The sequence below is a fragment of the Orbicella faveolata genome, unplaced genomic scaffold, assembly GCF_042242905.1.
Source record: "Orbicella faveolata isolate gen_17 unplaced genomic scaffold, um_ofav_v1 contig_34, whole genome shotgun sequence".
NCBI classification, from domain to species: Eukaryota; Metazoa; Cnidaria; class Anthozoa; order Scleractinia; family Merulinidae; genus Orbicella; species Orbicella faveolata.
The window spans coordinates 20994508-21022449 of NW_028301563.1; the positions used below are offsets into that span (position 1 = coordinate 20994508).

At 38.3% G+C, this 27942-nt stretch overlaps 2 protein-coding genes and 1 long non-coding RNA gene across 3 annotated transcripts in view; 1 reads left to right on the forward strand and 2 right to left on the reverse strand.

Annotated features, from left to right (window-relative positions):
- Positions 1 to 18541, forward strand: part of LOC149105246 (uncharacterized) — a 75847-nt gene extending 57306 nt beyond the window's left edge. Inside the window, exon 3 of the long non-coding RNA XR_016210136.1 lies at positions 18428 to 18541. This is a non-coding gene — a long non-coding RNA (uncharacterized LOC149105246). The remainder of the gene's footprint in view (positions 1 to 18427) is intronic.
- LOC110064071 (uncharacterized) lies at positions 4231 to 26824 on the reverse strand. The gene is made up of 19 exons (XM_020771076.2): positions 26427 to 26824; positions 25165 to 25275; positions 24655 to 24765; positions 24142 to 24258; positions 23738 to 23851; positions 15254 to 15364; positions 14922 to 15029; positions 14554 to 14739; positions 14273 to 14368; positions 13688 to 13795; positions 13334 to 13444; positions 12848 to 12958; positions 12450 to 12563; positions 7620 to 7874; positions 7213 to 7368; positions 7014 to 7115; positions 5900 to 6001; positions 5271 to 5349; positions 4231 to 4644 (listed from the first exon to the last, which is right to left on the reverse strand). Exons 1-19 carry the CDS (start codon positions 26812 to 26814, stop codon positions 4578 to 4580), a joined length of 2547 nt encoding a protein of 848 aa, XP_020626735.1. The 5' UTR covers positions 26815 to 26824; the 3' UTR covers positions 4231 to 4577.
- LOC149105248 (uncharacterized) lies at positions 19519 to 21641 on the reverse strand. Its single transcript, XM_089299023.1, has 2 exons — positions 21093 to 21641; positions 19519 to 20694 (listed from the first exon to the last, which is right to left on the reverse strand). The coding sequence occupies exons 1-2, from the start codon at positions 21478 to 21480 to the stop codon at positions 20387 to 20389; spliced, it is 696 nt and encodes a 231-aa protein (XP_089155149.1). The 5' UTR covers positions 21481 to 21641; the 3' UTR covers positions 19519 to 20386.
- Positions 26825 to 27942: the final 1118 nt, after the last annotated feature.

Genomic DNA, 27942 nt, shown 5'->3' on the forward strand with positions numbered 1-27942 from the left:
CCACGCATTGCTCCTCTCTTAAACGCTTCTTCCCTCCCTCCTTCCCAATCTGAAGGTTTCTTTTAGAATCATTTTCTCAATTCCAATAAACGCCCCTTTATTGTATTGTTTATCCAACAAAGATTGCCATATCAGTATAACAAACAAAACAATTGCAAGTCGCTCTTGAATAGATAAGTTTATTGCCAGTTCTAATTTGAAACTGTTCCAATATAGAGCGTTTTGACTCACGTGACCGGCAGCCATGCAAACAAAAGGAACGATTTCGATTCTGGACACCAACATAGACCCTTTTCATAAATGGCTGCCAATTTAAAATTCTTTTGTATGTATTTAAGTTAGCCTCATTAAACTCGTTTGGGAGTAAAAATTCTTTTGAATTATCAACTCAAGAACGAGGTTAGTCAGGCTAATTTTAATACCTACAAAATAATTTATAACTGGCAGCCATTTATGAAAAGGGTCTATAGCCACCGTTTCATTGTCTTGGGCACCAATATGGCTGCCGTGACGTCATGTGAGAAAAAGCTCGTCATGTGAGAAATAGCTCTGTGGAGATGTATTTTGATTCTTGGAAGCACACTAATAAAGCACACACCGCTATTGATCATTCGAAGCTCATCCTCTCGCTAAAAATATTCAATGATTTAGCATAAAATATTTGTCGCTAGGAGCTGAGTAAACTCAAGTTTTATTGTTATAATTTCAATTTTAGACAAGACATTTTAAATGAAATTATTTTCTGTGGTTAGTTTATATTTACGAGCAAGTACCAGGTTTTGTAAATCATCTTTTATTGTAATTGGAGTCACTTTTGAGCATTTTGTTTGTTTTCAATGCACCCTGATTGCAATGTTCGTCCCTTTTTCCTTTATTATTCTAATTTTAGCTATAACGTGATTATATTGTCACTCACGTTTTTCTTAGTGGACGGTGCTTTACATTATTTGAACCCTGAATTTTTTAATGATATTCAACTTGTCTTACATCTTAACCACTGCCTCTTAGCCTTTTGTTTAGAATTAATCATATTTATGTAATGCTTCATTTTCTTACTGTGACAACACAGTGTTTCACTTCGTTATGCACGGTTTTACACGCTTTTACTTAATTCTCTCAACATACTCTATTATACCTGACAAGTTTAAATTAATTTTGTATTATTTTTTTGGTCAATGAATCCTTATTTAGCATTATTTAACTGCACTTATCATTAGTTAACTATACCGTCATTGAGCATCTACAGTGTTCTTTCAACATTGGTACCTTAGGATCTCAAGGAGTGGTCGTTAATGGAGTGTGTGCATTGTCACGCAATAAAAAATAAAATCAAATACCATTCAGCGGATAAAGTCAAGAAATTGAGATATTATAGACGGTAAATAAAGAAGACAGTTCTCCAAGTTTAAGGTGTGTGCGTTTTCCCAAAGTTGAGATATTCGTCGAAATGTTCCGCGCAAAATCATAGAGCCTAGTATGGAGCAGCCATGTTGGACGACCTCCTTAGTCCTCCAATATGGCGGCCGGAAAATAGTGTAAACATCTGGAACTTACTTTGGCTATCTATACAACTTATTATCTGAACCGAACCAAAAAACATTTACACAAGCACTTTTGCTAATACTCTAACTCCTAAAATGGCTAAAACCCTCGTGATAAGTGTACATTTTTCGACAAACCCGATCTTAGCTTCATGTCACGTACCGCCATAACTCCGAAATTCAAAATGCGCTGGTTTCCAAACGAAGGACGCTATTGAGCTGGAAAGTTGTAAATAGATATAATTTGTATCTCTGCCTAATGAGGATGAAACCTTTAGGGACTCTTTAGTTTTGGATTTGCGAATTTGATGACTTCACGTGAACACACTCCATATGACGGGCACCTGTATATGTATACACCTGTCAAATCTGGGTGTGATTTAAGAACTTGCCGAGGCTCTACTCATGTAAAATTTCTCTTAATTTTGCGGGTTATGTTGATAATGGGGCCCACGGTCAAAGGAACACTGTAACGATAAAATTTTGACCTGAAGTCCTTCGCTCGTAGACCAAATGTGCCTCAAACCTGTCAAATGTTTCTTTGTTTTTTTATTAAACACCAGTGCACTGATGAAGAAAGCAAATTGTGAATGTTTTAAACGATTTTTCTAAGAAACAACGACAAAATTTGTTTCTAGTTTCACATCACAACCTTGCTAATACGCAACCCATAATATCACTCTTTTAATAGCTTCCTTACACTTACAGTATATGTTATTTAACGAAAGTAGGCCATTATTTCAAGTTTCAATCACTTAAAATATAACTTTTGACAGGAGCCATAATCGGGGACGGAGACCGTAAGTCTTGGGATCCGCGCGCACCTATGATATGAGACAATTTTTCTATTTTTAGAACAAATTGCGCCATCCTGACGTCATATATCCGCGCGGATCCGCGCACATGTCGGGGGCTCTCGCGTGGATGTTGTCACGTTGCATGATCAAATGGCGAGAGTTGAGAGATTATCTTGCGTATTTTTGACAGCGATGGCAGGGAATAAGGCAGGGAATACGAACCAGGGCGCTTATATGTAGCTTTATGCTCTGAGCTAATGGAAAAGGTGGGTTTTTCAGGGTCGAAAACAAGACTTCAATCTCGCGCTGGGAATGAATAATAAGATCTGCTCGCGCTAGTTGTAAGCTTACGCGTATGTTTTTGCGTTTGTTGTGACTTAAGAATATAGCAAGAAAACTCTCTACTCTGGTATCGAGATAATTTTTGAGTTTCTCAGACAATGGTTAATCATAACCAAAACCTGTTTTGATAGTTTCTTATTGTTTCTGCTTGTTTGGTGAGTTTGCAAAAGTTTTTGAAAGGAAAGTCTGACGCGTACAATTAGCTCATTTGCATAGTGCAGCTCGTGCACTTTCAAGTCCGAGTCGGTGTTTTCAATTGTCAACAAATCTTGACAAAGATTTCTTTCGTTATCTTTTGTGCTGAGATGCTGCAACAAATTTTACGAACGCAAAAAAGGCTACTAACATCATGTTTGTTTCTTCAACATAAGCATAGTGAAGTTTTACACTGCGAAAATGAAAATAGACAAGGAGTTTTGATAACTCAATCAACAAAATCGAAATCGTTATTCGAAGTTGATTAAAGAAAGCGTCATCGTGACTTTGCTGATTATTTCTGCTTTATTCACATATTTTCAGCTTAGCTTTTAATATGTTCTCAAACATTTATCAATCTTAAACATATTTAAAAACTATAGAGTTATTGTTTGAGTTCGATGTACGCTTTCACATGAAAGTGCGGCGGAACACACGGTACAATTTGTCATGTTTACTGACTGTACAAAACGCGCATCGGCGGGTGCTCTCATTCATCGACAACAGAGAATTAGTGGACCTTTACACGAATAAAACTGAGCAGTATCTACGGACGTAAAATTGTTGGGCCTTGACGGAACATCAAACGTTGCTTACAATTCAGACGGAACTCAAACTAGCAATTATTTTGTTTTACTTTTCGGTCGCGATAGACTGGCAAATTCCTCGCAAGCGTGTAAGAAGAGGAGCTAGGAAAGTATGAGGTCCTGAAGCTCTGCTATATCTAAATATATCCAGCTAGTTTTTTGCTGTGTAATGGAAAAGCTGTTAATCTTAAACATATGTGAAATTTAAAGTGGAGTAATGTACAGCTCATGTAAAAGAACCATCCGTCGGAACACAACTTGGTCACCGAAATATATAAGCTTAAAGCGGAACATCCCTAAATTCGACACTGTCTTACTTCACTCAAACTGGAGCAGCTTACGACGAAAATACTTAAGCAAAATTCCAATAGACGTAAACGCGTTGAGTTGTGGGCCAAAAACATAAAAAATTTCGGGAATTTCGGACGCCATTTCCCCCGCGCGACATTCGCAAAAATCCTCGCAGCATGTACGCGCGTGTGCCGCAGGCGATGGCGCAATTTGTCCTAAAAATAGAATTATTGTCCCATATCATGGGGACAGCCCCAATACTAGACATGGCGCGCGCTTACGGTCTCCGTCCCTGATTATGGCTCCTGCTTTTGAGCGTTTACTTTTCGAAGTCATGCTCATGATAGTGCATTTTAAATTGAAGCAAGAGACCTGGTTAACCGTAGGTCTGATAATTAATACGTCTCAAACCAAGACAAAAGGGGCCAAAAAACACTTGGACACGAAAGTCTGACGACCAAAATATTGAAGCTATGATCGTTGAAACAGTTATTTTATTTACTCTGATGTTCACGACCAGCAAGATGGACTGTACAGCAGCAAGTGTTTTAGCTTCAGTTCGTCAAACGAAATGAGGCGTTTCAATGTTTTGGAATCTGAAACACGTGAAAATTTAGGGTCTCTTCGTCGACCATATGCGATTATGTGGTATTATTACTGAATTATCACACAAAAACTGTATTCAATCATTGCATCTATATGTAAAATATCGTTTTAAACTAGTTCCATCTTCCCCGAAACGTACAAAACTAACAACTATGCGAAATGTAAGAATGGGTGACAAACAATCGCAAAAAGTTATTTTATTTCAGGTGTATACTTAGTTAAGAAACGTTTTTAGTTGCATCGCTCAAGTTGAATCGTTTTTGCTTTGGTTTCTTAACCACTGACCTGTGGAAAAAAAGAGTACATAACAATGTTATTATTCTAGAAAGTTGTATCTTGGCTGTAAGATCCACAGACAGATTCCAGTTGACAGATCACTTCAGGCCTTCTGATATATTGTTCCGTAATTGTCACTCCATGACATGTTTTTTTCAAACCGGAAAAGGGCAGCAATATTGATTACAAAAGAAACAACGCTTACTTTCATCAATATGATACCTTTTGATTGACAAATTATGGCATTATGCACCATGAATCTTTCACTTAAAGTTCTAAAGTTTAAAGTGCTCCAGAAAAGAAAAAAAAACTGAAAATTAAGTATGTAGAGTTTAATGTCAACGGGCAAACTACAAGCGGCCAACCTTGTAACTAGCCAAACAGCTCGGCAAAATTTTAGGTGATTTTGTCTCCATCTAAATATTCGGAATATCCTAAAAACTAGCTTTACCTTTTAAGATGAAATTGAATTCACAGTTAATAGTTGAAGTCTCGGTGATTTCTCGTTTATATGTAAATTTTGCACATCTCAGATATATCGCTAATCAGTAAAAATAGTTGACCAGTTCTCAAATATTTGTTTAAACTCATTCAAACGTTCTCATAAAAGTAATGGAAAGAATATTTGCACTCACTTTTTTCCTAGTGTAGGTAAGCAAACCCCTTGCATGCACGTGTTAGGAGGATTACAATTTTGACATGATGGGTTCACAGCTGTATACGAAATAAAAGCGAAATAATACTTGTTTAAAAATATAACAACATTGTTCAGAACAGCTTATCATCATCGTCGCCTTCGTGGTCGTCGTCGTCATCATCATAATTATCAATACTGACACTGTTCTTCTCAAAAGATTTGCGTGGAGGTAGTTGTAATGTTGCATTTGAAGGTGCCAGACAGCAATGTTAGTTTCGACACCTACACCCATCTACAGATAAAAATGTAAGAGCTCTCCCTCCCCTCGGCATGAATGGTGCACATAGCCGGGTTTTGTCTTGGTTTCCATGGAAGAAGGAGTATTGCAACACTGGAAAGGGATGCCACTCTTGCCATTCCTGTTTCTGTTTTTGGTCCCAACTTACATAGGAAATAGAAAATACCTACATAATATTATAATAGCCTGATCCAAACATTTGAGTAAGTTTGCACGAACTCCATTTTCCTTGTATTTTCAAAACATATATATTACCTGATCTGATCAGATTAAACAAAAACAATAATCTATTGCCCCACCCCTCTCAACTTTTTAACTCTGTAACTCACGTGTGCAATTATATCCATCTCCATTGTAGTGCTCAATGCAAACACAAATCCCATTCTGGCATTGAGCAAATGGACTGCAGCCCTCGCATTCAGATTCTTCATCTACAAAATTTGAACATAAGGGTGAGCAATAGAGATAAATTTTTCCATTTCCCAAATAAGCGTTTCAAAAACGAAGTTGAAAGAGAAATTAAAGAAAGAATCTTATGCGAAATTTGGAAACCTTAAGGCACCAAAGGATCTATTCCTACCGAGCTGTTCGTCCAGTTGAGCAATAAAGAAAAAGTTTAAAGGCGAAGAATGATCATCGCAGTAAATTTTCCAATTTAAACAATTGGAAAAAAGAAGCCTGAAAAAATCAGGGAATGCGGTGTAGATGAAAGTGAAGAAGAAGTTGAAGCCCTGTTTTTTTCAGGCTTCTTCTTTCCAATTGCTTAAATTGGAAAATTTACTGCGCTGATCATTCTTTACTTTTATCTACACAGCGGTTCAAATATGAATTATTTCATATATACTTCACATCATTTCACTCCTCACGGGAAGAAATGAACTCAATTAATTGATCTCGCTCCCAATGTGTGGCTTCATAGCTCAGTTGGTAGAGCATCGCACCGGTATCGCGGAGGTCACGGGTTCGAATCCCGTTGAAACCCTGATTTTTTCAGGCTTCTTCTTTCCAACTGCTCAAATTGGAAAATTTACTGCGATAATCATTCTTCACTTTCATCTACACCGCAGTTCAAATATGAATTATTTCATATATACTTCACATCAAAGAAAAAGTTTAACATCTGACGTCCATTTGCCGTTACGTTTGGATGTATTGAAGCAGACGGCTCACAATACTATTCTACTTCATTCCAGAAAAAAACTTTCTCGATGTACTGAGAAGATGAAACACAGCTCCATCTAGATCCCTAATTCAATGCTCCTTGGCAAGGTATTCAGTCATGGCATTCAAAGAACTGTTTTATCAGGTATTCTGTTGTACGGGTATTTGTCGCTATTTCTTTCTAAAGGCTTCCACAAGAACAATTATAAGAGTGCTATTTATGTGATTACTCTTTTAATTCCACAAACTAAGGTTATAATTTAAACTATCAACACTCCTTGCCTCCTTTTTCACATTGGTAGCCGTTGCCATAATATCCATGTTTACATCGACAATGTCCATTTACACAGATCGCGTGGACGTCACACTTTTCACATTCATCAACTGTAAATATAAAACGAATGTAAAAACCTGACAAAACGAAGAGGATAACTACTCGCCATTGAAGAAAACGAACGCGAAGAAACATAATGGCGCTTACTTTCACAGTTAGGTCCGCTGTATTGTGTGAGACAAGTACAATCGTAACCACCTCCGTTCTCTGTGCATGTTCCTCCATTCATGCATGGGTTGGGATGACATGGAGACTTTACACCACCACCACCACCAGGAACTCCCGGTACCCCTGTACCACCACCTAAGAAAAATATTTAAGCTCTGACAGTTTTCATACCAAGAGCCGTAAACAGCTCGGACTACGATTGAGTTTCTACCTTTTATGCTGAAATTGTTATCCTCCAGATGCTCCTAGGAATTGTGTTTGTTTTATATTTAATTTTTTCACCATTATGTCAACATATAAATCCCCTCAAGTCTCTATTCCTCTCTGTAGGTATAACTTAATAAGAGCAAAAATATCGTCGTATTATAGATAAATTTGTTGCTTACCTTTTGGCTTCTCACAGAATTCTCCTTCGAATCCTTCCGGGCAAATGCACACAGGTTTGTCTTCTACTACTCTACACTGACCTCCATTTTGGCATGGATTGGGCTCGCAGGGGTTTTCGCGACCTACTGATAATTCACAGTTGTCACCTGAAAAGCCTTCACTACAGAGACACTGATAGGACGATCCTCTGTCTATGCACTGGCCACCGTTTTGACAAGGATTGGACTCACAAGGACTGGCACGAGACCCAGGTGCTGTGAATATAGATGACATTTCAAAAACCATGTAATAAAGATAAGCAAGGTTGGTTAAGTGTTATTTCCATAAGAAAATTTAACAGAAAAGTGCGATTTCGAACGGAAAGCCCCAATATGGACACAAACTGTGGTTGGTCTGTTGTTAACATGGTATAACATTAGTACAATATCTTACATGCAATAAATAGCACAGAAAAGAGTTCAAATATTCCCCCAATTGAGCAGTTTATACAATAGGAGATTTGTTTAACTTTTACGCAAACCAAACTTTTCAAGATTTGGCACTTTTTGATGCATTTTCAGGAAAACATTGTCAAACAGACAACACCTTTGAGAGCAAATCAACTGTTTTAATTTAATAAAGCAAATTAGTAGTTTAACGTATCTGAACGTTTCACGCACATTTACATTGTACGGTATGCTGCAATGGGTCTCGTTCGCTTTTTGCAGCCGGGGATTTATTTGACCTTTATTAGTGGAGCCCTATACTCATATAGGAAAAGAAAAGGAAATCCATGAGTTGATTTTCTCATGGTTATCATGGCTAGCGGTATTGCTCGTGGGCGCGTACGCACGACGGCGACGGCGACGGCGAAGGCGACGGAGTCGCGCAACATGGCGGCCATACTCCAAATAATAGGTTGACAGAGATATGCACCGTTGCTTTGCCGTGAACTTCTTTGATATTGGACATCCATGTTATGATCAATTGATATCTGTCAAAACAAGGTATCCGCTGACCAGCCTCATGTGACCATATCGCGGGCTTAAGTTTACAGCTCATCGAGGTCACGCGTTTTTTTGAAGTCGACAGCTGACCAAGTGCTGGTTTTCGATTGGATTGCGGGCTCATGTCGGATTAACTTGTTGAAAACAGGGCAGGAAATTTCGGAAGGCGGTTAACGCTAACCCAGAATAAAAAGTTAACCGAATTATAACTTTTTCTTCTATACAAATGTTTTTTGCTGCTTTGTTTTGTGTATATGGTGATTATTAAAACTCAAAGCAGAAGGCCAAACAATATATAGAAAACCTCACCGCAAAGTTGAAAACTCAAATCAAAATTCTACCTTTTCCTGGGTTATCTTAATCGGGCTCTGAACAACCCGGCCCAGGAGCTACGTTTTTAGGCTGGCCTAAATCTATATATTACAAAATCACTTAACGTTGCAAGATGCGTCTCTTTTGGGGGGCATTTCCAAAGACGAAATTTGTAACCCGGACGATATTTATACCTAATCGTAACGTTTTGGTACGATTCGGCAGATCCAGTGATTTTGGTCGTGCCGTGTTTTTTGGCGAAATGCAGTCGAACCAGATACCAACCAAGTCGTAGAGATACCAAGGGAGTAGAACGGCTTCCTGATTGGCTAATGGTGAGTTTGAGTACGGTAACGTACAAAAGAAAACCAACTGCATAAACTTTTTAAAACAAATGAGCCGTTTAAAGTTCACATCACCAATCAGAAGTTCAACGAATGTTTCCCAAAGTTTTCTCAAGTGCAAGAGCAATTCATGTGGTTTGCATCACGTAACAACAGGTTGGCAATTTGATTTTGATCATTCACGGGGCCTTTCAGACCACTAATAATTCCATTCAGTCATTTATTCCTTACTTAATCATTCTTTTATTCGACGTTTGGTCAGGGAATATTTCAGGGGATTTTCATTGGATAGGGCTAGTAACCGGCAAATACCGTACCCATTTCTCTACAGGAGTTATTTAACTCGGAGCTGAAAACTACTGCGTGATGATCTCTTCATTTCCAAAGTGCATCACGTGACCAGTGGTAGTCAATCAGACAGAAAAGTTATAGCTGTGCTGTTTTTTTTTGTTGTTGTTGTGTTTGGTAATAAAAGCGCAAACCGCACTCATTTTGGTGCGTTGTGCACTTAAGATGAAAAATTAACATATCCACGAAATCGACCCCCTTTTTTCCTAAGAGATATGAGTTCAAGCAAGCTAGAAGAAATTAACTGAAGTAACTGTTTTATTATAATGACTGATTATACAGTTTAAAATATTTGTTTACCTCCTCTGTGTCGTACAATTGTTTGTGACAGGAAATGAGGCGGTAGGCTTTTAGTATGGAACCAACCTTGCTGTCCGTATCGAACGAATACAATATTTATCATATGACTGAGAAAACTATTGCGTTGTGATTTGCTGAGAGTAGGCCAATTTATCTATTTTTTTTCCATTTGTTCTACAGTGCAAATTGGCAAACGCGCAGATGAGTACTATTTTGAGAGCTCGAGCTATTAATTATCTCACTACTCGTGGTATTTGAGAATTTTCAAATATCTCTCGTAGTGTAAATCCTTAATTGCACTGACATTCACAAGGTTACCTATAAGATAACCAGTTGCCCTTTTACGCCAAAAACACGCAGTGCCTGATTTTCTTGTTTAACTATGACGCAAGCCTCTACATAAACAAGATTTTGAGACCAATGTTCACTAACTTAATACTTCATCTATGGTGTTTCCGACATGTTCTCTATTCTAAGTCTTGCGTTGCATGTAATTCATTTTCACCTGGTAACACAAATTGGTCTGTGCATTCTTAGCTCTCTTAGCTATATTCAGATTCTAAGCAACCTACTGACTCAAGAAACGTACATTTATGTGGTAACCTATCACAGGTACGAAAAAAAGCAAAAACAACTGAGGCCATACTAGTGAGCATATTATATTTTGCTGATTAAATTATACATGTATTTGTTAATTACTTTCCTTGTGTTACCTGAATTACAGTCGCACTACATTACATCATTAGCTTACTTAACAATGGCTGACAATGGCTGCACATGCATAAATATTGTTTTCGAGGCATTCACTTTGAGCAACTTTTTCATTTACATATATTTTGAGCAGTTACAATTCTGACGACATCTTTGAACGCGATTTCACGTTTTGTTGTTTAATTGCCTTTTTAGGTCATAAATCCCTTAATACTTCAACGGGAGCTTAGATCTTGGATTTGTCGAGCATAAGTAATTGAACCATCATTTTAATAGGCGGAAAAATCAACACTGATTGGCTCGGGAAGGGGTTTTCAGTACTTTCATTACACTCCAATAAGGTTTGTAAACAAAGGTTTTTAAATGCGTGAAAAAACCTTCTCCCGAGCCAATTAGTGCCGATTTTGCCACCTCTTAAAATTTTTGTCCAGTAGAAGGCCGTAATATCTGTTCAGTTAGTTACTTTGGCTCTTTTGTAAATTTTGGCTTTCATCGACAAATGCAACAATTTAGATTTTCTAACTTCTGTTTGTGACTACACGGTTAAATTCCGTCAAGAACTGATTACTCATTCCTTGGATGTCACTTTAATCCTCTTGAGCGTAACTTCCTCATTTTTTTGTTCCTTTCTTATGTAATTAACTATTCCATCTGTCTTTACGCTTAGTATGGTGGTTTTCGTATGGTGGTCTGCGTCCACGCAGTCCAGTTGTTGGTTACACATTGTAGCATTGTGATTGTACAGTTTGTCTTCGTCCAGTTGATCCAATTACAAAGTTCTAAGATGTTGATGGAGAGCTTCAGAGACTTCCCGGAGGGCCGTATGAACTCCCAGGACTACCTGGGGGACCGCTGGAAGAGGAAGAACTACCCGGAGGGCCATATGGTTTGGGGCTTGACGAAGGGCTACCAGGAGGAGCACTTCCTGGTGGACCAGGAGGTGCCGGCTGGGCAGCGGGTACTGTATTTGAAACAAAACGATTCTTAATTTTAATTGCTTTCCTCTGCAAGCTGCATGCGTCTAAGTATCTTTGTTTACCAACCGTATTGGACTCTAATGGTTGTGCTGAGAGAACTTTTCCCGAGCCAGTCAGTACTGATACTGCTACCTCCTTCGTGACGTAGCAAACAATATTAGCGAACCGTAACTGTGGCTTAAGAAATAACCTTGTCTGTTCCAAGGGCTAACCGAAAGCACATTTGTCAACATCATAACTGTGACCGTGTTTGGATATCTAATCTTAATTAGGACATATATTACAATTTTTTTTCCTCCGCTTTCTCCATAATTGAAAAAAAAAAAAAATCACCAAATATACTCCGCTGCCCGCCCACATTTCTTCTCGGTGTTTGGAAACGTGGTGAAACATACCTTCGAGACCTTCTCCTGTCATTAGAATCAACGATACGGATTTTCACCGCATGGTCTAAAGGAGATGGTAAAAACACTTTACCTTGCAAACAACGCTACCTAAACGAGTTGTTTTATACAACAAGAATTCTAAGTTGGATCCTGGAGAACACAAATTGAGTCGTTTTTAATTTCCACGTGCTTTAATTTTGCCGTTGATCGGTTACGCTGATCCTGAGCTCAATAGCCGTAGCCTAATGGCAATTAATTATTTCTACTATAGTAAATATGTAGTTTAACACAAAGAGAATAAATGATTAATAGCGTTTACTGGAAGTATTTCGCCACTCTGGCCCTTGTGGCTTTACAACACGCACGCACTTGCCACAAATCATCGTGTAAAGAAATATACCACTTACACTTCTCTGTTACACATTTGGAAATGCAAAAATTATAACAGAACACCAATCTACTTACGTCCTCCTCCTTCTTTAGGCGAGCAGGTCTGGCCATCACCGACCCAACCCTCCATACACACACAGTTTCCGTTGTCACACCGAGCGTGCGAGTCACATTTGGCACATTTATCAACTATAAACGTGAAATAAAATACTTGATTATAAAAATGAACAACTGGAAATTTTATATATGTTTCCGTATGTAAAATTGTCACAAATATTGCAAGTACAATCCAGTACAAAGTCCGTCCATAAGTAGTGCCCTTGCATCGTGGAGAATATTCGAATGCATTTACTACTTCATGCAAGAGATCATAGTCTGTGGCCTCATGTAATCATCTCTTTCCACAATAAGCAACAAAATGAACATCACTTTGTTTTGGTTAATTTCTGAAACTGAGATCTTTCTTTACTTACTTTCACAGAAGTTGCCTTCGAACTGGGCAGAACATTCACAGGTTGCCACTCCATTCATTTCTTTGCATGTGCCGGAGTTTTTGCAAGGATTTGGTGAACAAGGATTTGCTTCTGTAAATGGAAATTGTTCCCGAAATTACAACTAAATTTGAGATCTGTTTCAGTAGTTCAACTGATTATCACTTTCCAATATAGTAAGCATTAAGGAGATTTTTGTGTGCATCTCAGTGATCAAAACCTATGCAGCACAAAACTTTGTATCAAGATTGGAAAAACTAAATCTTGTAAAACAAAAAACTGCTTGAGGATCCTAATTTAAAGGGGAAGATCATTTCATCCTTCAAGCACAAAACATATACTCGTATAGGCAGGTAATTTTCTCTATGGAATTAAAACGTAAGTACTGTCGGTATTGAACCTGAGCTTAAGTGTCAGTTTCTGTCTACTGCGGAAATCTAAAAGATTTAACTAGGTGGTATAACTTACTTTCACAATCGTTTCCTTCAAAATTGCTCAGACAGGTGCATCTGTATCCATTTTCTTCTGGAAAGCAGGTTCCTCCATTCTTGCACGGATTAGGAATGCAGTATTGTCGAGCTGAAGTAAAACGATCGATATCAAAGCAACTGCTAAGTTAGGAACACACTGGACACAACTATAATCTGGAATCTTGGAAAGTTCATTAACCGGCATTGCTGGCTTAAAGTGCTCGTGCTAAACTTTGCTTTTTAAAAACTATACATAGTTCGCGGAGAGTTAGAGTAATGAAAGTTAATTATGCAATGTCACGCAAATAGTTTTGATTGAATTGAGTCTATTGTCATCAAAAGTGCCACTTACTTTCACAGTGTGGCCCGGTCCATCCTAGTGCGCATTCGCAGTCATAAGACGAGTCCGTTGGAACACAGGTTCCACTATTTTTGCAGGGGTTAGGATGGCATACATTTTCTGCAAAAGAAACACACAAACACATTGTGATGCCTTCCACAAATCAAATACAGGAGTATACCAAGGAAGGTTGGTAACGGAGTAGTTTTGTTTCCTCAAAGACCACAACACTAATGCTTGGCTTTTCCAGTTTAGTTTACTACGTGTCGATGTCAAAGATAGCTACATCATAACAGAGCAGTTAATAAGACAGAAAAGAAACAAATTTTACAGTCTCAAACTTATTGAAATCTTAAACATTTCTTAAACAAGCGGCAAACCAGAAGCAAATAAAATCAATTATTCCAAGCTTTGACCTTGTTAATAACTCTACTTACAATGCCTACGTTTTCTAACCAGAAAATGTAGGCTACGTTTTCGTGAAAAGGAAACCTTTCGTTGGAAATAGGTTTTTGTTTTCTGTCCTTCCAATATTCAAGTCTGTGAATTCATAATAAATCACGTATATCGTGAATTAACTTTAACATCAACACTTACTTTTGCACGTCTTTCCATCTCCATGGAAACCCTCTTTACAAACGCAATGTCCCAAAATGCATTCAGCATAGGCACTGCAATATCGACAGCTGTCATCTGCAAGTCAAAAACATGAAAATGACTTCTCTTTATGAAAATGTCTGAAGTGTGGAGAGCTAAACTTTTAAAACCATCATATCTACTCTCTTTCGAAATGGAAATGGTTCCAATTTGTTTTCTACCAACCTGGCATGACAAAATGACAGAAGAAAGACATTGTAGTTTATCAGTTTGTTGATTACCTTCACAGTTGTGGCCTGCGTAAGGCGACATGCACTTGCAAATGTAAGACATCCCGTTCTGCTCAGTGTCAATAAATGAAGGATTAGAGTACATGCTTAGTGATTCTATGCCGTTGTTGTGTAGAAAATAGGTGTCCACACAAGTTCCCCCATGTAAACAAGGATGAGATAAACAGGCACTCATTACTGCAAAAGAAAGTGAAGAAAAACGGATGTTGACTCTCGGTTAGTTTTAAAACTAAATTATGATGCGCTCAGTTAAGTTGCATTTTAGGTAGGGTTGACCTTTACACTTCTTTTTCAAGTTAAGTATCTTTTCTTTGGCATCTTCAATAGAATGTGTACTTATGTCAGATTCTCTCACTTACATTCACACCTTTCCCCGTGGTTACCAACTTGACACACACACCGGAAAGAAGAGCCCTCTTCAAGACAGGATCCACCATTGTGACAGGGATTCGGTCTGCAAACATGGTCTGATGAAATATGAAGCACGTCAGCGTTAGGTGCGTATGAGCACTTTACTTAAAGAATCCAAAGTTCCATCGGCGGAACTGTGAGAATAATTTTAATTCTACTGATTCCACAAGCGTCCAAAAGTTTCGTCTGTCCTGCACATGTAATACAGCACTTACCGTTGTATAAGTTAGAAGCTACTATTGTTCTAAGCTGTTAAAGCAAAGAGAATATATATTCTCACGTTGACAGTTCATTCCACTGTAACCGACTCTACAATTGCATCTGTATCCATACGTCTCATCAAGACAGGTTCCGCCGTTCATACAAGGATTAGAAAAACAAATGCTTCTCTCTGTGAGGAAAATGCAGTGACACAAAGTATGAACACTCGCAGTATATCTGGTCGTATTAACTGTTTAGTAAAGTTTCAACAGGACCGCAGTAAAAGACCTAGCGTTTGTTCACATTTGTGGCTATCTAAAGGCGGCTCAAGATCGATCCAACTGGAGGTACGCGGCATCTGGAGGCCTTTTGGATAGACACCCCTTTATAGTGCTTTGCTATTTAAGTGTTTTGCTAAACAATTTTTTTAAGATTAACCACCAGCGCCGCTAAACCCTCCATGGTACCTTATAAAGTAATACTTACAAAACCCGTTTTTTTGTGATTTGATTTCTCCTTAATTCCTGCATTTCCTAAACTCGCAATTAACAAGGTTCTTAACATGGTTGCAGGAAAAACAAATGGCATGAAATGTTGTTCATTGTTCGAAGCACGTTCTTTCAGTTGCAAGATATAACACTAGCTGAAAACTAAGGTTCTACAAGTAGAATGGTAGCAGCCCTTCTTTTCTACAGAACCCTGAATAATAATAATAATAATAATATACCTGATCGGTATAACATTTAAGAGTAAATGCCAGTAAAAATCAAAGAAAATTCAAAAAATGTGGCCACGGTCGAAAAATCGATTTTGCTCATAATTTGCCAGTTTGAAGGCCTAGGTAAGTAACTGAAGGAAATCAAGTTAGTTTTTTGAAATATCCAATATAACGGCAGAAATTCACGAAAAACGGTTATCGCACCGAAAGCTCAGATTTCACTTCGCGATAATCCGAAATTTTACACTTTTCAGCTTCTTGCTACACAGTCGTTTACATCGCTGTGAAAAGTTCTCAACTTTAAATGTATACATTGATTCTTCCTTAATCAAGAGATAGTGATTATTTTTATTTCTTGTGTTTTCTGGCCGAACTGAGCCCCGATTAAGTAGACATACTTTTCTAATTAAAACAAAACTCAAAAGTTATGCAAATTCAGTGAGGAAAAAAGCTGACCGGTAGTGCTTCAAATCGTCTGATATTCTAGCAAAAGACAGTTCAGTCAATGAATTGTAGGCTTACGGATTCATTTTTGTGGGATCTACCAGCAATTTTGCATGAACGCCGATCAAAAGTCGAGAAAATTGCAATTCAACCCCTTTGAAATTTGCAATGTAACGCAACACGCTAAAATAGGTAAGACCATTTTTGTTGGCTTGAGACAGGACGATCAAAGCCTATTAATGTCTTTTACATTTGAAAAGCTTTAAAAGTAGTATTAAACTTAAAAAATCGCCGACAAGAGTTTAAAAAAAGAGAAAAAGAAACACCAAACTTTTAAATCGCACTTTCCGTCTTCTCGCTGCCCAGTGTCACGCTCGAGCGATTTTTCAAGGGAAACGAATTTGAAACCATTTTTTCACCGTTCAAAATGAGTCAAATTTTAATAACAAGATCTTTGTTGTTGATGTGCGAAATCGTGCATTAATAAGAGAAGATTGCCCAGTTAACCCGCTGAACGAAGTAAAAAAGGTCTCAATAGTATATACATATTGGAACGATGTTAGGGATTACAAGCTTTATGCCGTCGCTAGCCAGTAGGAGGCTATCTATTCCCACGAAAAGTTAAAGTCGTATTGATAACCAAGCAAACAACGCACTTATCAAAGAAGAATCGGAGTAAGCTGGATGAGTTAGAGACGCCCCGCGCGAGTTCGTTCTTCAATACGGTGGAATTTGTGCCGGCACGCAGTTACGGTCATACCGCTCATACAGTGTAACAAGGATATCAAAAGCCACTAAAAGTCCTTCGAGGTAAGCAAATACTTTAGGAATGATAAATAAATAAATAATTTCCGTAGTTTTAACGGTCACACACTCAATGACTAGCCAGAAGCAAGGTAGTCCTGTTCTGGCCCTCTCCTTGTCACGCAACGTCGAGAGGGAGGGTCCCCCGCTCTCGGCTCTCTCCCGACGTTTCGTGACAGAGAAAGGGCCAGAACTGGACTAGAAGCAAGGAAAAAAAAAATTGACGCGCGCAAGAATATCACCAATGTTGTACACACGCAATTTGCTTAATTACGTTTGGCCACCTTGTTGCAACATCCAACATCTTACAGGATACTTGTGTTTTCGAATTATTTCTTGTTAACTTATTTGAACTGAAAAGCTTGTTAAACCAGGGTCGAAGAAAGGCTCGTCAACTGAATGAGGCAGTAGTTGGTGATATAAAACGATCCATAAGACTACATGATAAAGCATGATAAAGAGTAGGTAGCACTGACTTTTTCAGAAGTGTAAACCACAACGTAGGTTAAAGATATACCGACATGTCATTGGCTACAAAAATGCTTCATGCTTCAGTGCTAAATAGCAATGAAAACCAACCGTGGCGTCACAAATTTGGTTTGTAAACAAGGCAATTTTTATCAGGAGTTTTTTCTCATCCCCACCCCAGCGTTGTCAATGCAATTCAACTCTTTTCTCTTCCTTTCTCGCCCTGCAAGTTGATCATGAAACTGATACTGACGTCTCTTTTTCCAACCCGATCAATGAGCTAAATGCAAAGGTAGGCTTTTTGTACTGGACGAAGCTTCAAAAGAAAGCAAACTGATAGCTGAATATCGCATAATTTGAAAAAGCGATTGAAGGTTGAGTTCTGGAGAAAGCTCCATCATCTTCTACAGATTTGACGCCTCTGCCAAGTCCGTCACGTACTCGCTGCATAGTAGCACCGCGGACTGCAGTGTAAAGCTCTAGCCTAGTACGCGTTGTTATTTGAGAAAGCTGAACAGTGCGTTTTAGCCGTCCCGAATATCCTTGCTCCTGCAGATTTGAATTGCTTCTGGGAGGAGTTATCTAAGCGTAAAGGGAATCTAAGAGCAACTGGTGGGGAAATACTTTGAACGCTTCAAACAGTCCGTCACTTATCCCGAAGCTGCATAAATTACTTGACCTTCGCCACAGATTGTCATTTCCAAGATTGTAGCATGGGCCAAGTGTATCATGCGTGACACAAAACAGGGAGAGTTAGGGAGTGATTAAGTTTGGTTCTACTCGTGTTTTTTCGCTATTACAGGCAATTTCTAAGTTAAGAGGCTGTCCGTGTAAGAACCGACCACTCGATTTTCGGCCGAAAACAGAATTTCTTCAAATTTTCTGTGTGAGACAGCTAGTCCATATGATAAATAAAAATAGCAATAGTTTGGCTTTAAGTGCTATTTTTCAATATTTCTGGCGACGATTTCAGAGTACGGTCCAAAACCGTAAAAACCGTTCTGTTTCGAGTCAAATTTAGGCGTTGCGCTGAAGGAGCTGAAAATTTCCGCTTTTACTCAAATACAATAAAACTTACAGATAATTTTATTTCATGTTTTCTCTTTCGATTAACGGTAAAATATTTAAAATCGGGCATAAGAAAAATTAATTATGATTTTTTGAAAATGCCATACAGAGAGCCTTCGCAAAATTTTAGCGGGCATGCTGCTGGTTGAAGGAGTGTTTCTCAAAAGTATAACGTGATCTGGAGCCCTGACCAATATCCATGTTTAGTACTAGGGCTAGTGTACCGGGAACAGGAAAAAAAACTTTGGGCACTACCCTTTTGGAACTACAGGAGTACGATCAACATAGCTAAGATTCAGTCGCGAAAGCTTGCGTGACACAATTTCGCACCGATTATTGTTCCTAAGTTTCCCACATAAATTCTTAAGTTTCCCGCGTGAAATATTAGTTTGAAGCAAATATTCTCAAAACGTGCTTTTTGCGCTGGAAAGGGCATGAAAAGCCTTCAATTCACGAAATATTTTTCCAATTGGGAGTTTATAATCTAAAATGAGCGGCTGCGGTTTAAGTTATCTTCTGTCTGGCCTAAAAGCTGTTTATAAAATTCAGTTAAATAATTAAGGTTTGGACTATATGTAAAAGGACACTCATATTTGACAACTAGAACCGTTAATCATATAATTTAATGTCTAGAAAGGAAAAATTATTGTTCACTAGTGTACTTCAGCTGTAGCGAGAATCTAAAGAAAATGTAGTTTTCAGTCGTCTACATTGTAGCACGCTAGACTGTCTAAGTTATTTTTAGCATGTCACGGTCATTCTTACCGCGTTGTTTTAAAGTTGCAATAACAATGACTGCATGATTTTCATGCTGAATTATACGCTTTCTATCTTTGGCTTCGTTTTCTTTGAAATAGCGTTTATCTCTTAATACCAGCATTGTTGGTTAAGTAATTCTCTTCAGCGAATTCAATCTATGCAAATTTGGTGCAGGTTTACTGACACCGCGATGTGTCAATAGGGAGTTCATAGTTCCTGCAAGCAAAAACACAAAACAAAAAGAACAGAATGGGCGCCTGGAATTCAATGTTTATTCTACTCGCTGTGTTTCCGATGGCGTGCAAGAAGGCAAATAAAGTTGACAGTGCTACTAGTTTAACACAGCTACACAAAGTTCTACGATTCCCCACAATATATTTACAATTATTTCACGCTGTTAAAACCATTTTCGTTCACTTAGTTCAATAAAAAGAAAAAAAACTTGTTAAGCCGTATTTACAACGCCCAATACATTGTGAAGAAGACATTTTGTGAACTTGTTTTCCTAACGGCGATATTCGCATCCTTATAAGAATTTGGATAGGTAAACTACCAAATTCTTTTTCCGATCTTTTGAGTATCTCATTCAGCATAACTACACTGAAACTGTCTAGTTTCTCGTCTCGTGAGAGGTCGCACAGGCAGTAGGAATCATAGCAGATTGGATGTCTAGGACTGAGTTGGGCGGCTACATTCTTCAGTACCCCATGCCTTTCTTGCTCTTCCTCCTCTGCCTACACGTCCTCTATCTGCATCTCTTGGTTCCCCTGCCTTCTATATACGTGTGGCCGCCAGTCTCGAGAAGAAGCCTTGCACTTGACTCTTCGTTAGCCAGTCTTTTCTTTCAAACATCCGCGAACCATCTGGTTTCCTCAGTGTTCTCATGTCTGCAGCCACTTTTTCCGGGATCTGCTTTGTTGCCAGTTCTCTCTCCGAGGTCGAATTTCGTGGTTATAGGTACTGTTTAACCTCATCTGTAAACCGCACAGCTTGACTTCGAGGCTTGTGTAAAGCCCTGCCAAGCTGTAAGTCACTACAAGAACCAGAAGCTTCATTTTTGTCACGTTGCTCATCGCTATGTACCACAAGTGCGCGGCCGGTTTCCTCGTTGTTGTCAACAGTAAGGGATTTCTCGGCCCAGTCTCTTCTGAGTTTGTCATACACTGTTGCGGAGCCCCCGCGTGCTTGGTGTTGTTCGCCAACATCAAGATGACTCTCAAGATCACTGAATTTCTTAAACACCATCTGACATCTGACATCTGACATCCATCAAAAATGAATGTTAATAAACTTCCACATAAGGGTTGGTAAAATACCTTGAATCTGCGGTATGAAGATCACACGATTACACACCACGCACACATGCCCCCATCCAAAACGAAAAAACTCGTAAACCCTGACCAACCAGCCGGAAGTTGTATTGCTAAGCAGCTTTGTAAAAAAATGAGCAAGTTTTGTTAATGTTGTTGTTTTGAATTTTGTGTAATATTCATATTCACAACAAACCATATTTCATTGCGGCAGGGTGTCCGATAATCTCCCAAACCGCACTCGTGAAATGACTCATGGGAAAATGAAGTCTGTATTACCGTTAAGGCACTCAAACGTAAACAATATGCAGTGGTTACAAAATAAAATCTTCAAAGTTAAAACTTACGCGAACCAACGGGTGTAGCTTTTCCAAAGATGTTTTTAATTTCCCTGGCTAACTTGAAATGAATTACATGGGTTCCAGTCACCGCCGTTTTCTTGCCATGATGTTTTGGATACTGGCAGGTCTTAGGGGCTTGCCAGTACTTTCCCAGGGTAAAACGATGAGCTGGACAAACCGTCATATTTTTAACCTGTTCTTCTGTGAGCTCTAGAAGACCTGCTCTTGCCAGGATTAGATCCTTCTCACAAACATTTTGCCTTGACAGGTGGTGAGTTTGAAGATGCGAACTGATATCGCCGTCACAGCTGTTTAGGGCTACACATTCTGTAAATCCACGACTACCTCCGCACGTGCCACTTGTAACTGCTGAGAAGGAACACAATGCTGCCATTGCAAACAGCAAAAACAACGCAAAGCGCAAAAAATAAATTCGTTATCTCTTGCGTAAACTGAGTAAAACGCTGTCGACGTCAGACTTCTACAATTTGCATAATTCAATTTTAGCACAAAGGGCTACGCAAAAATAGCAACACGAAAAAAAAAAGAATGTTGAATAAAAAAGGCAAAGCTTCCAAGCCATTTGTAAAATCAAATATCAACAGTAAAATCATTTATTTCTCAAGTATCCAGGATTAGTATTGCTTTTTAACGCGCAATGCAAAATAAGCAAAAAGTGGATAAGGAGAGCCGCCAAAATAACTTTGACATTCCAGCGGCCGACTGAAATCGACATCTTATCTGTACATCTGAGGTACATTCGCGGTACACTATTATTTTTTTTTCTTGGCAATAATGACATGACAAACACTTTTACTTCTTAAATATGTTTAATATGGAATTTCTGTATAGTCCAAGGCCTGTGATGACCCAATTTCAGCAATTGTGTTTAGGCGAAACTTAAGGCAACTCACGCCGCAGCAGTTAGCTAATAAATTCCCAATTTTGGAGGAATCTTTGGTGAATTTAAGGCTATTCATGCCTTATCCCGAACAAAGAGTACGTTTTGAGAATAATTGCTTCAAGGTAATATTATTTTATGCGGGAAACTTAAGAATTTATGTGGGAAACTTAGGAACAATAATCGGTGCAAAACTGTGTCACGCAAGCTTTCGCGTCTGAATATTAACTATGATGATCGTACTCCTGTAGTTCCAAAAGGGTAGTGCCCAAAGTTTTTTTTCCTGTTCCCGGTACACTAGCCCTAGTACTAAACATGGATATTGGTCAGGGCTCTAGATCACGTTATACTTTTGAGAAACACTCCTTCAACCAGTAGTATGCTCGCTAAAATTTTGCAAAGGCCTTCTGTGGGGCATTTTCAAAAAATCATAATTAATTTTTTTTGCGCCCGATTTTAAATATTTTACCGTTAATCGAAAGAAAAAACATGAAATAAAATTATCTGTAAGTTTTATTGTATTTGAGTAAAAGCGGAAATTTTCAGCTCCTTCAGCGCAACGCCTAAATTTGACTCGAAACAGAACGGTTTTTACGGTTTTGGACCGTACTCGGAAATCGTCGCCAGAAATATTGAAAAATAGCACTTAAAGCCAAACTATTGCTATCTTTATTTATCATATGGACTCGCTGTCTCACACAGAAAATTTGAAGAAGTGCTGTTTTCGGCCGAAAATCGAGTGGTCGGTTCTTACACGGACAGCCTCTTAAATACTATTTCTAAAGCGTTTCAAACGTTAAAGACATTAATAGGCTTTGATCGTCCTGTCTCAAGCCAACAAAAATGGTCTTACCTATTTTAGCGTGTTGCGTTACATTGCAAATTTCAAAGGGGTTGAATTGCAATTTTCTCGACTTTTGATCGGCGTTCATGCAAAATTGCTGGTAGATCCCACAAAAATGAATCCGTAAGCCTACAATTCATTGACTGAACTGTCTTTTGCTAGAATATCAGACGATTTGAAGCACTACCGGTCAGCTTTTTTCCTCACTGAATTTGCATAACTTTTGAGTTTTGTTTTAATTAGAAAAGTATGTCTACTTAATCGGGGCTCAGTTCGGCCAGAAAACACAAGAAATAAAAATAATCACTATCTCTTGATTAAGGAAGAATCAATGTATACATTTAAAGTTGAGAACTTTTCACAGCGATGTAAACGACTGTGTAGCAAGAAGCTGAAAAGTGTAAAATTTTGGATTATCGCGAAGTGAAATCTGAGCTTTCGGTGCGATAACCGTTTTTCGTGAATTTCTCCCGTTATAGTGGCTATTTCAAAAAACTAACTTGATTTCCGTCAGTTACTTACCTAGGCCTTCAAACTGGCAAATTATGAGCAAAATCGATTTTTCGACCGTGGCCACGATTTCTTTGATTTTTAGTGGCAATTACTCTTAACTGTTATTCCATGAGATGGTAGATAGCTAACTCGGCGTTAGGCGCTTCGTTGACTACAATCATCTCATACCCAACAAGCGCGAGTGGAATAATTGTTTTATTTAAAACGCCCGCAAAATATAGGAAAGTAGACTAAAATGAAAATAAAAACGCCTTAAAATGACGCGTACCCTTACCATATTTGAAAGCATGTTCATGATAATGGCTCATAACCCACGATGGCTAAGCCAGTGAAAACTCTCGAATTGCATTACCCAATGACCCAGTTTTTAAGAAAATTATATATACAACATACCTTCACAAGTTACCCCTTTGTAGCCAATGGGACAAGTACATTCGTATCTTCCTCCAGTTCTTTCTGTACATGTTGCGCCGTTCTTACAGGGATTAGGAAGACACAGGTTGATCTCTTCAGAAAGAAAGAATAGTAACTAACACAATTCAATCAACACAAACAAAATTTTTCTTGTATTCATGACCAAAGGATAAAATGGCACAGCAGATAATCTCAGTGAATGTCGCTTGCTTACATGAAGCTTTCAAAACAAAGGATTTTAAGTCAAATTTTAATTGCGCACGCCCAAAGTAAAAGAAGCATATCCTCTTGCAGCATATCCTAATGCTTTGTTAGATCAAGAACGACGACGGTAGCAAATTGTGCATAAGGAAATCTAAGTATATGAAAAAATTTCTAATTACCTTCGCAGTTTTTTCCCTTGAAACCTTCTCTGCACGTACACTCGAATCCTTCGCCCTCATTTATCCCCGTGCAAGTGCCTCCATTTCTGCAAGGATTTGGATGACACTTGTTCTGCTCTGCATGAGTGGGAAATGTCATAAAATGTAATAAGATAAACACGTACGGTATCATTACACCTGCTGTACATTTGAAGGTTTTTTAATTCTGTTAGTAATCGCTCGGTAGTTTCATTAAATTCACAATACGTTGCGTGACCTAACGTCTTCTTGGAACGTCCCTCGTCGCAGAGGACAATTTAATAGCTTCTAAATGGAGCACGTGTTATGGCGTCTCATAAATAAAAATACGGGATGCTAATTCAATAAAATCTACGAGTCTGCCTTAGAATATCGGGTATTTCCATGTTATCTTTGCAATATTTGGTCACGACTAATACGGAATAAAAGATAGAAAATAATATCCTCTTAAAAGCGGCCTTAGATTTAAAAAGTGAAATATTTTGAATGACATACCCTCACAGTTCTCTCCTCGGAATCCTTTTGCGCATGTGCACTCGTAACCTTGTCCAACGTCATAGCAAGTGCCCCCATTCTTGCAGGGACTTGGCTCACATTGACTCCTGACTGAAACATGATGATGAGTCAGCTATGCAGCAGAAACTGCACACAAACTGCTTCGAGACACAACTAAATATCTACGATGTTTTAGAAACACAGCCAATGAAATTTAGCATAACTCCTTACGTATTAAAAACTATCATGATAGCTAATTTTTGCTTCGCATATTCAGCTATTATGAAAATGCCCTTCCACAGTGTACATGAATGTACAGTAATTGGCTCGTATGGAATTCGATGCAAGCTTTGTTTCAAGGTTAGCTCCTGAAACCAAGCTGGTTTTCACCTCAGTGACAGAGACTTAGACTCAGTGTACAGAAGAACCGGGTGATCCACTGTATTGTCACGTTGTTTTTAAAGGGAAAGCCTTGAGGATATTCCGTAACTAGTTCGTAATGAAACTTACGTTCACAATGTGTTCCCATAAATCCTGGCGAACAGGTGCATTCGTATCCATGAGACACCACAGTGCATGTCCCTCCATTTTGACAAGGTGTTGGTTCACACGTGGAATGAGCTAAGGTGCAAATAAATACACTAATCTGAGAAACAGGTGCGACCTTAAATCAAACATCCTACTCTAGTCTTGTTTCTAATAAGTAGTGTTTGTGTGACAACGGAAGATAATATTTTATTTTCATCAGTGTTGTACATCGCCATACAAAACCTGTTAATAATAATAATACTCGTAGCTTAATATTATTAGCTTATTATTTTTAACATTTTTAAACAATGTCTTCCCGATGTTTTAAGATAACGATCATAGTAAATGTGTGGTCTCTGTCGGTCTCATTTTGCGTTCAATTGAATAGTACAATAACCCGGCCAGGGTTTATTTGCAGATCTAATAGTAAGAGTCGGGTAATCGAGCAGAGATTCTGGGGAGAAGAGGTTAAAGATTAGGTTATTGTCTTCTTGGTGTTTGTTTTAATCAAGTCCTAAGCTCCAACTCAACACTCCTATTTTTCACGCTAATCACAATTTTTGCTGCCAGTGGTAAAATAAACCACCAGCAAACCTAACAGAAATTTAATTTGAACAATTGACACCGCGTTTACAAAGCAGGTTCCGTAAAGATAATAACAATGAAATGACGGAATTTGGAATTGGGCCTTTAAATCTCCGTTTTTCTTTATTAAAAGAGATTTTGGGTTTATTGCAAAATTTTAAACCTGTTCATATATAATCGCGTCTAATTTCTGTGGACTAGATCAATATGTTTAACAAAAGCCTAGCACTTCAGGATCACCCATTTGAGCAGTCACATCATCATGATAAGTTGAATGCAAAATAATACAGTTTGGGTTTGGTATTTGTTATTTTGTATTTCAGTTGCTTTTAGCTCGTCACAATAGCACAAAAAAATAACAAAAATGTCCTGTAAATCTAAGAGAAGCTATTCACAGTAGTTTACAAATACATCTAATGCTCTATTAAAAATCAATCAAAATGTATTTAACTTTTTCCAACAATCTTCTTATTTCAACGCTAAGGTTCCAGTGGAAGAAACTTGAACAGTAAGATGAGAAAAAGCATTCTTTTGGGGCCGTGTGTTTCCTTAACCCTACTTTCATTAACACCTTAGTCCTGATTTCATTATCTTCTAACCCTGCGAGTTGTGACCTCTCACACTTAATATTTAGAAAGCACGAAAAGCTATTGACCTACCTGGATGGTGATGAACTATAATTCTGTGGATATGAGGATGTGGAAAGTTTAAGCATCCTGGACACAAATTGGGCACTCCGGGCACAAATTGTCTTTTCTTTTGTGAAGAATCGTTCTTATTATTTGACGCTTCCACCTTGAGCCTGTTGAGATGTTTTGCTTTGTGCGCTATATTTCTTTTCCACTTTACAGTTGCAGTATTTTGTTCTTGACGCCAGACTTTACTCCATTTGTTATCCTCTCTTATCGCCTGAGTCCCATCAAACACAACTAAAAATACGTAAATGGATGAGATTATAAACAATTCTTTCATGTTTCCAGTATTATGTTTCCCATGAAGACAAACTCGACCAAAAAGTCTAAACTGTAGCCATTTTCGACAAAGCATATGGTTGTTATGAATTAATGATGTCAGGTGGCAGGACGTGACAGAACGGGTTTCTTCCGAGGTCCCATTGGTTCACACAAAATCGCAGGTCAGGAGAACCTGTCGGTGATTCGTCGCTTTTTTAGGACTTATTCACAATGAACATTGTACACTACTTCCTCTCAATGGTAAACAATTAACTGTTTGAAGGCAATGGCATATTTTTCACGCTCAGCAGCCATCTCCTTATTGTTCATTAAAACTGGAGTATATCCAAATGAAAAGCACTCATATGCTTACCGTGTAGGTGAGAGCTCCAAGTGCTTTGAGCTTTTCGTTATCGTTAACAGGCATAACATAATAACGTATTAAACCGATACAGAAACTAATCTTTAAAAAAATCTGCAATTAAGAATCCTCCCCTTTCTTCTCCTCAAAGGCAAAATTAATTCGGTTTCCTACACTTATACTTTTCATTTAGGCGAACAATAAGCAAAACATTCTTAAAAACCGCTTCAGTGCAGTTATCCGGCATTATATGATTTTAAGGTTCCATATTTTGATATCATCTAATATAAAAAGGGTATAAATTGAACTTGCAGCTGATCTTCTCCTATGGCCTCGCAGGGATTTTCCGTTAGCAGTTTATTTTGACTTGAAATGCTGCTACGATTACGGAGCAAAAAAAATCGCATTTAAATTTAGTAAGCAAAAAGTAAGAAAAAACTTAACCTTAGATGGGTTGTTATTTGATCACGTTCACTTTATTCTCTTCACATTACCAAGCCTTATGGGATACCGTGGATATGTAGTGCGTTTAACTTTAAAAAAAATGGGGACTATAAGAAAGATATTGAGCTGCCATAAAAGTGCAGAGCCAGTTGTATTTTCAGAAAAATGTAAACAAAACGTTGAAATGTAATCGCAAGTTGTGACCGTTAAAAGGGGAGTTACCTTTCCTCACGTTAAAGCCGTGGATTTCAATTTCTCGTATAACGTCAAGGTTGTTTCACAGAAAAGCAGAGAGTCGAAAAAATGGAGCACATCTGATAAAACCAGGTCAGAGTATTACAAATGAGTATCTGTTCGTGTCAGGAGACCGAAGGAAATGGGGATCAGGAGCCAATAGTGAGAATCTGGAGGAGCTGG

What these genes read in the sequence shown, in the direction of transcription:
- LOC149105248 (XM_089299023.1), bottom strand. Translation starts at nt 21,480, where the DNA reads ATGGCAGCATTGTGTTCCTTCTCAGCAGTTACAAGTGGCACGTGCGGA. An exon ending in AGCTACACCCGTTGGTTCGC is followed by an intron (nt 20,695 to 21,092) that starts GTAAGTTTTAAC and finishes GATGGATGTCAG; the next exon opens with ATGTCAGATGTCAGATGGTG.
- LOC110064071 (XM_020771076.2), bottom strand. Translation starts at nt 26,814, where the DNA reads ATGCTTTGTCGAAAATGGCTACAGTTTAGACTTTTTGGTCGAGTTTGT. An exon ending in AGATGGAAAGACGTGCAAAA is followed by an intron (nt 13,796 to 14,272) that starts GTAAGTGTTGAT and finishes TTTCTTTTGCAG; the next exon opens with AAAATGTATGCCATCCTAAC. An exon ending in CAGCGGACCTAACTGTGAAA is followed by an intron (nt 7,116 to 7,212) that starts GTAAGCGCCATT and finishes TTATATTTACAG; the next exon opens with TTGATGAATGTGAAAAGTGT.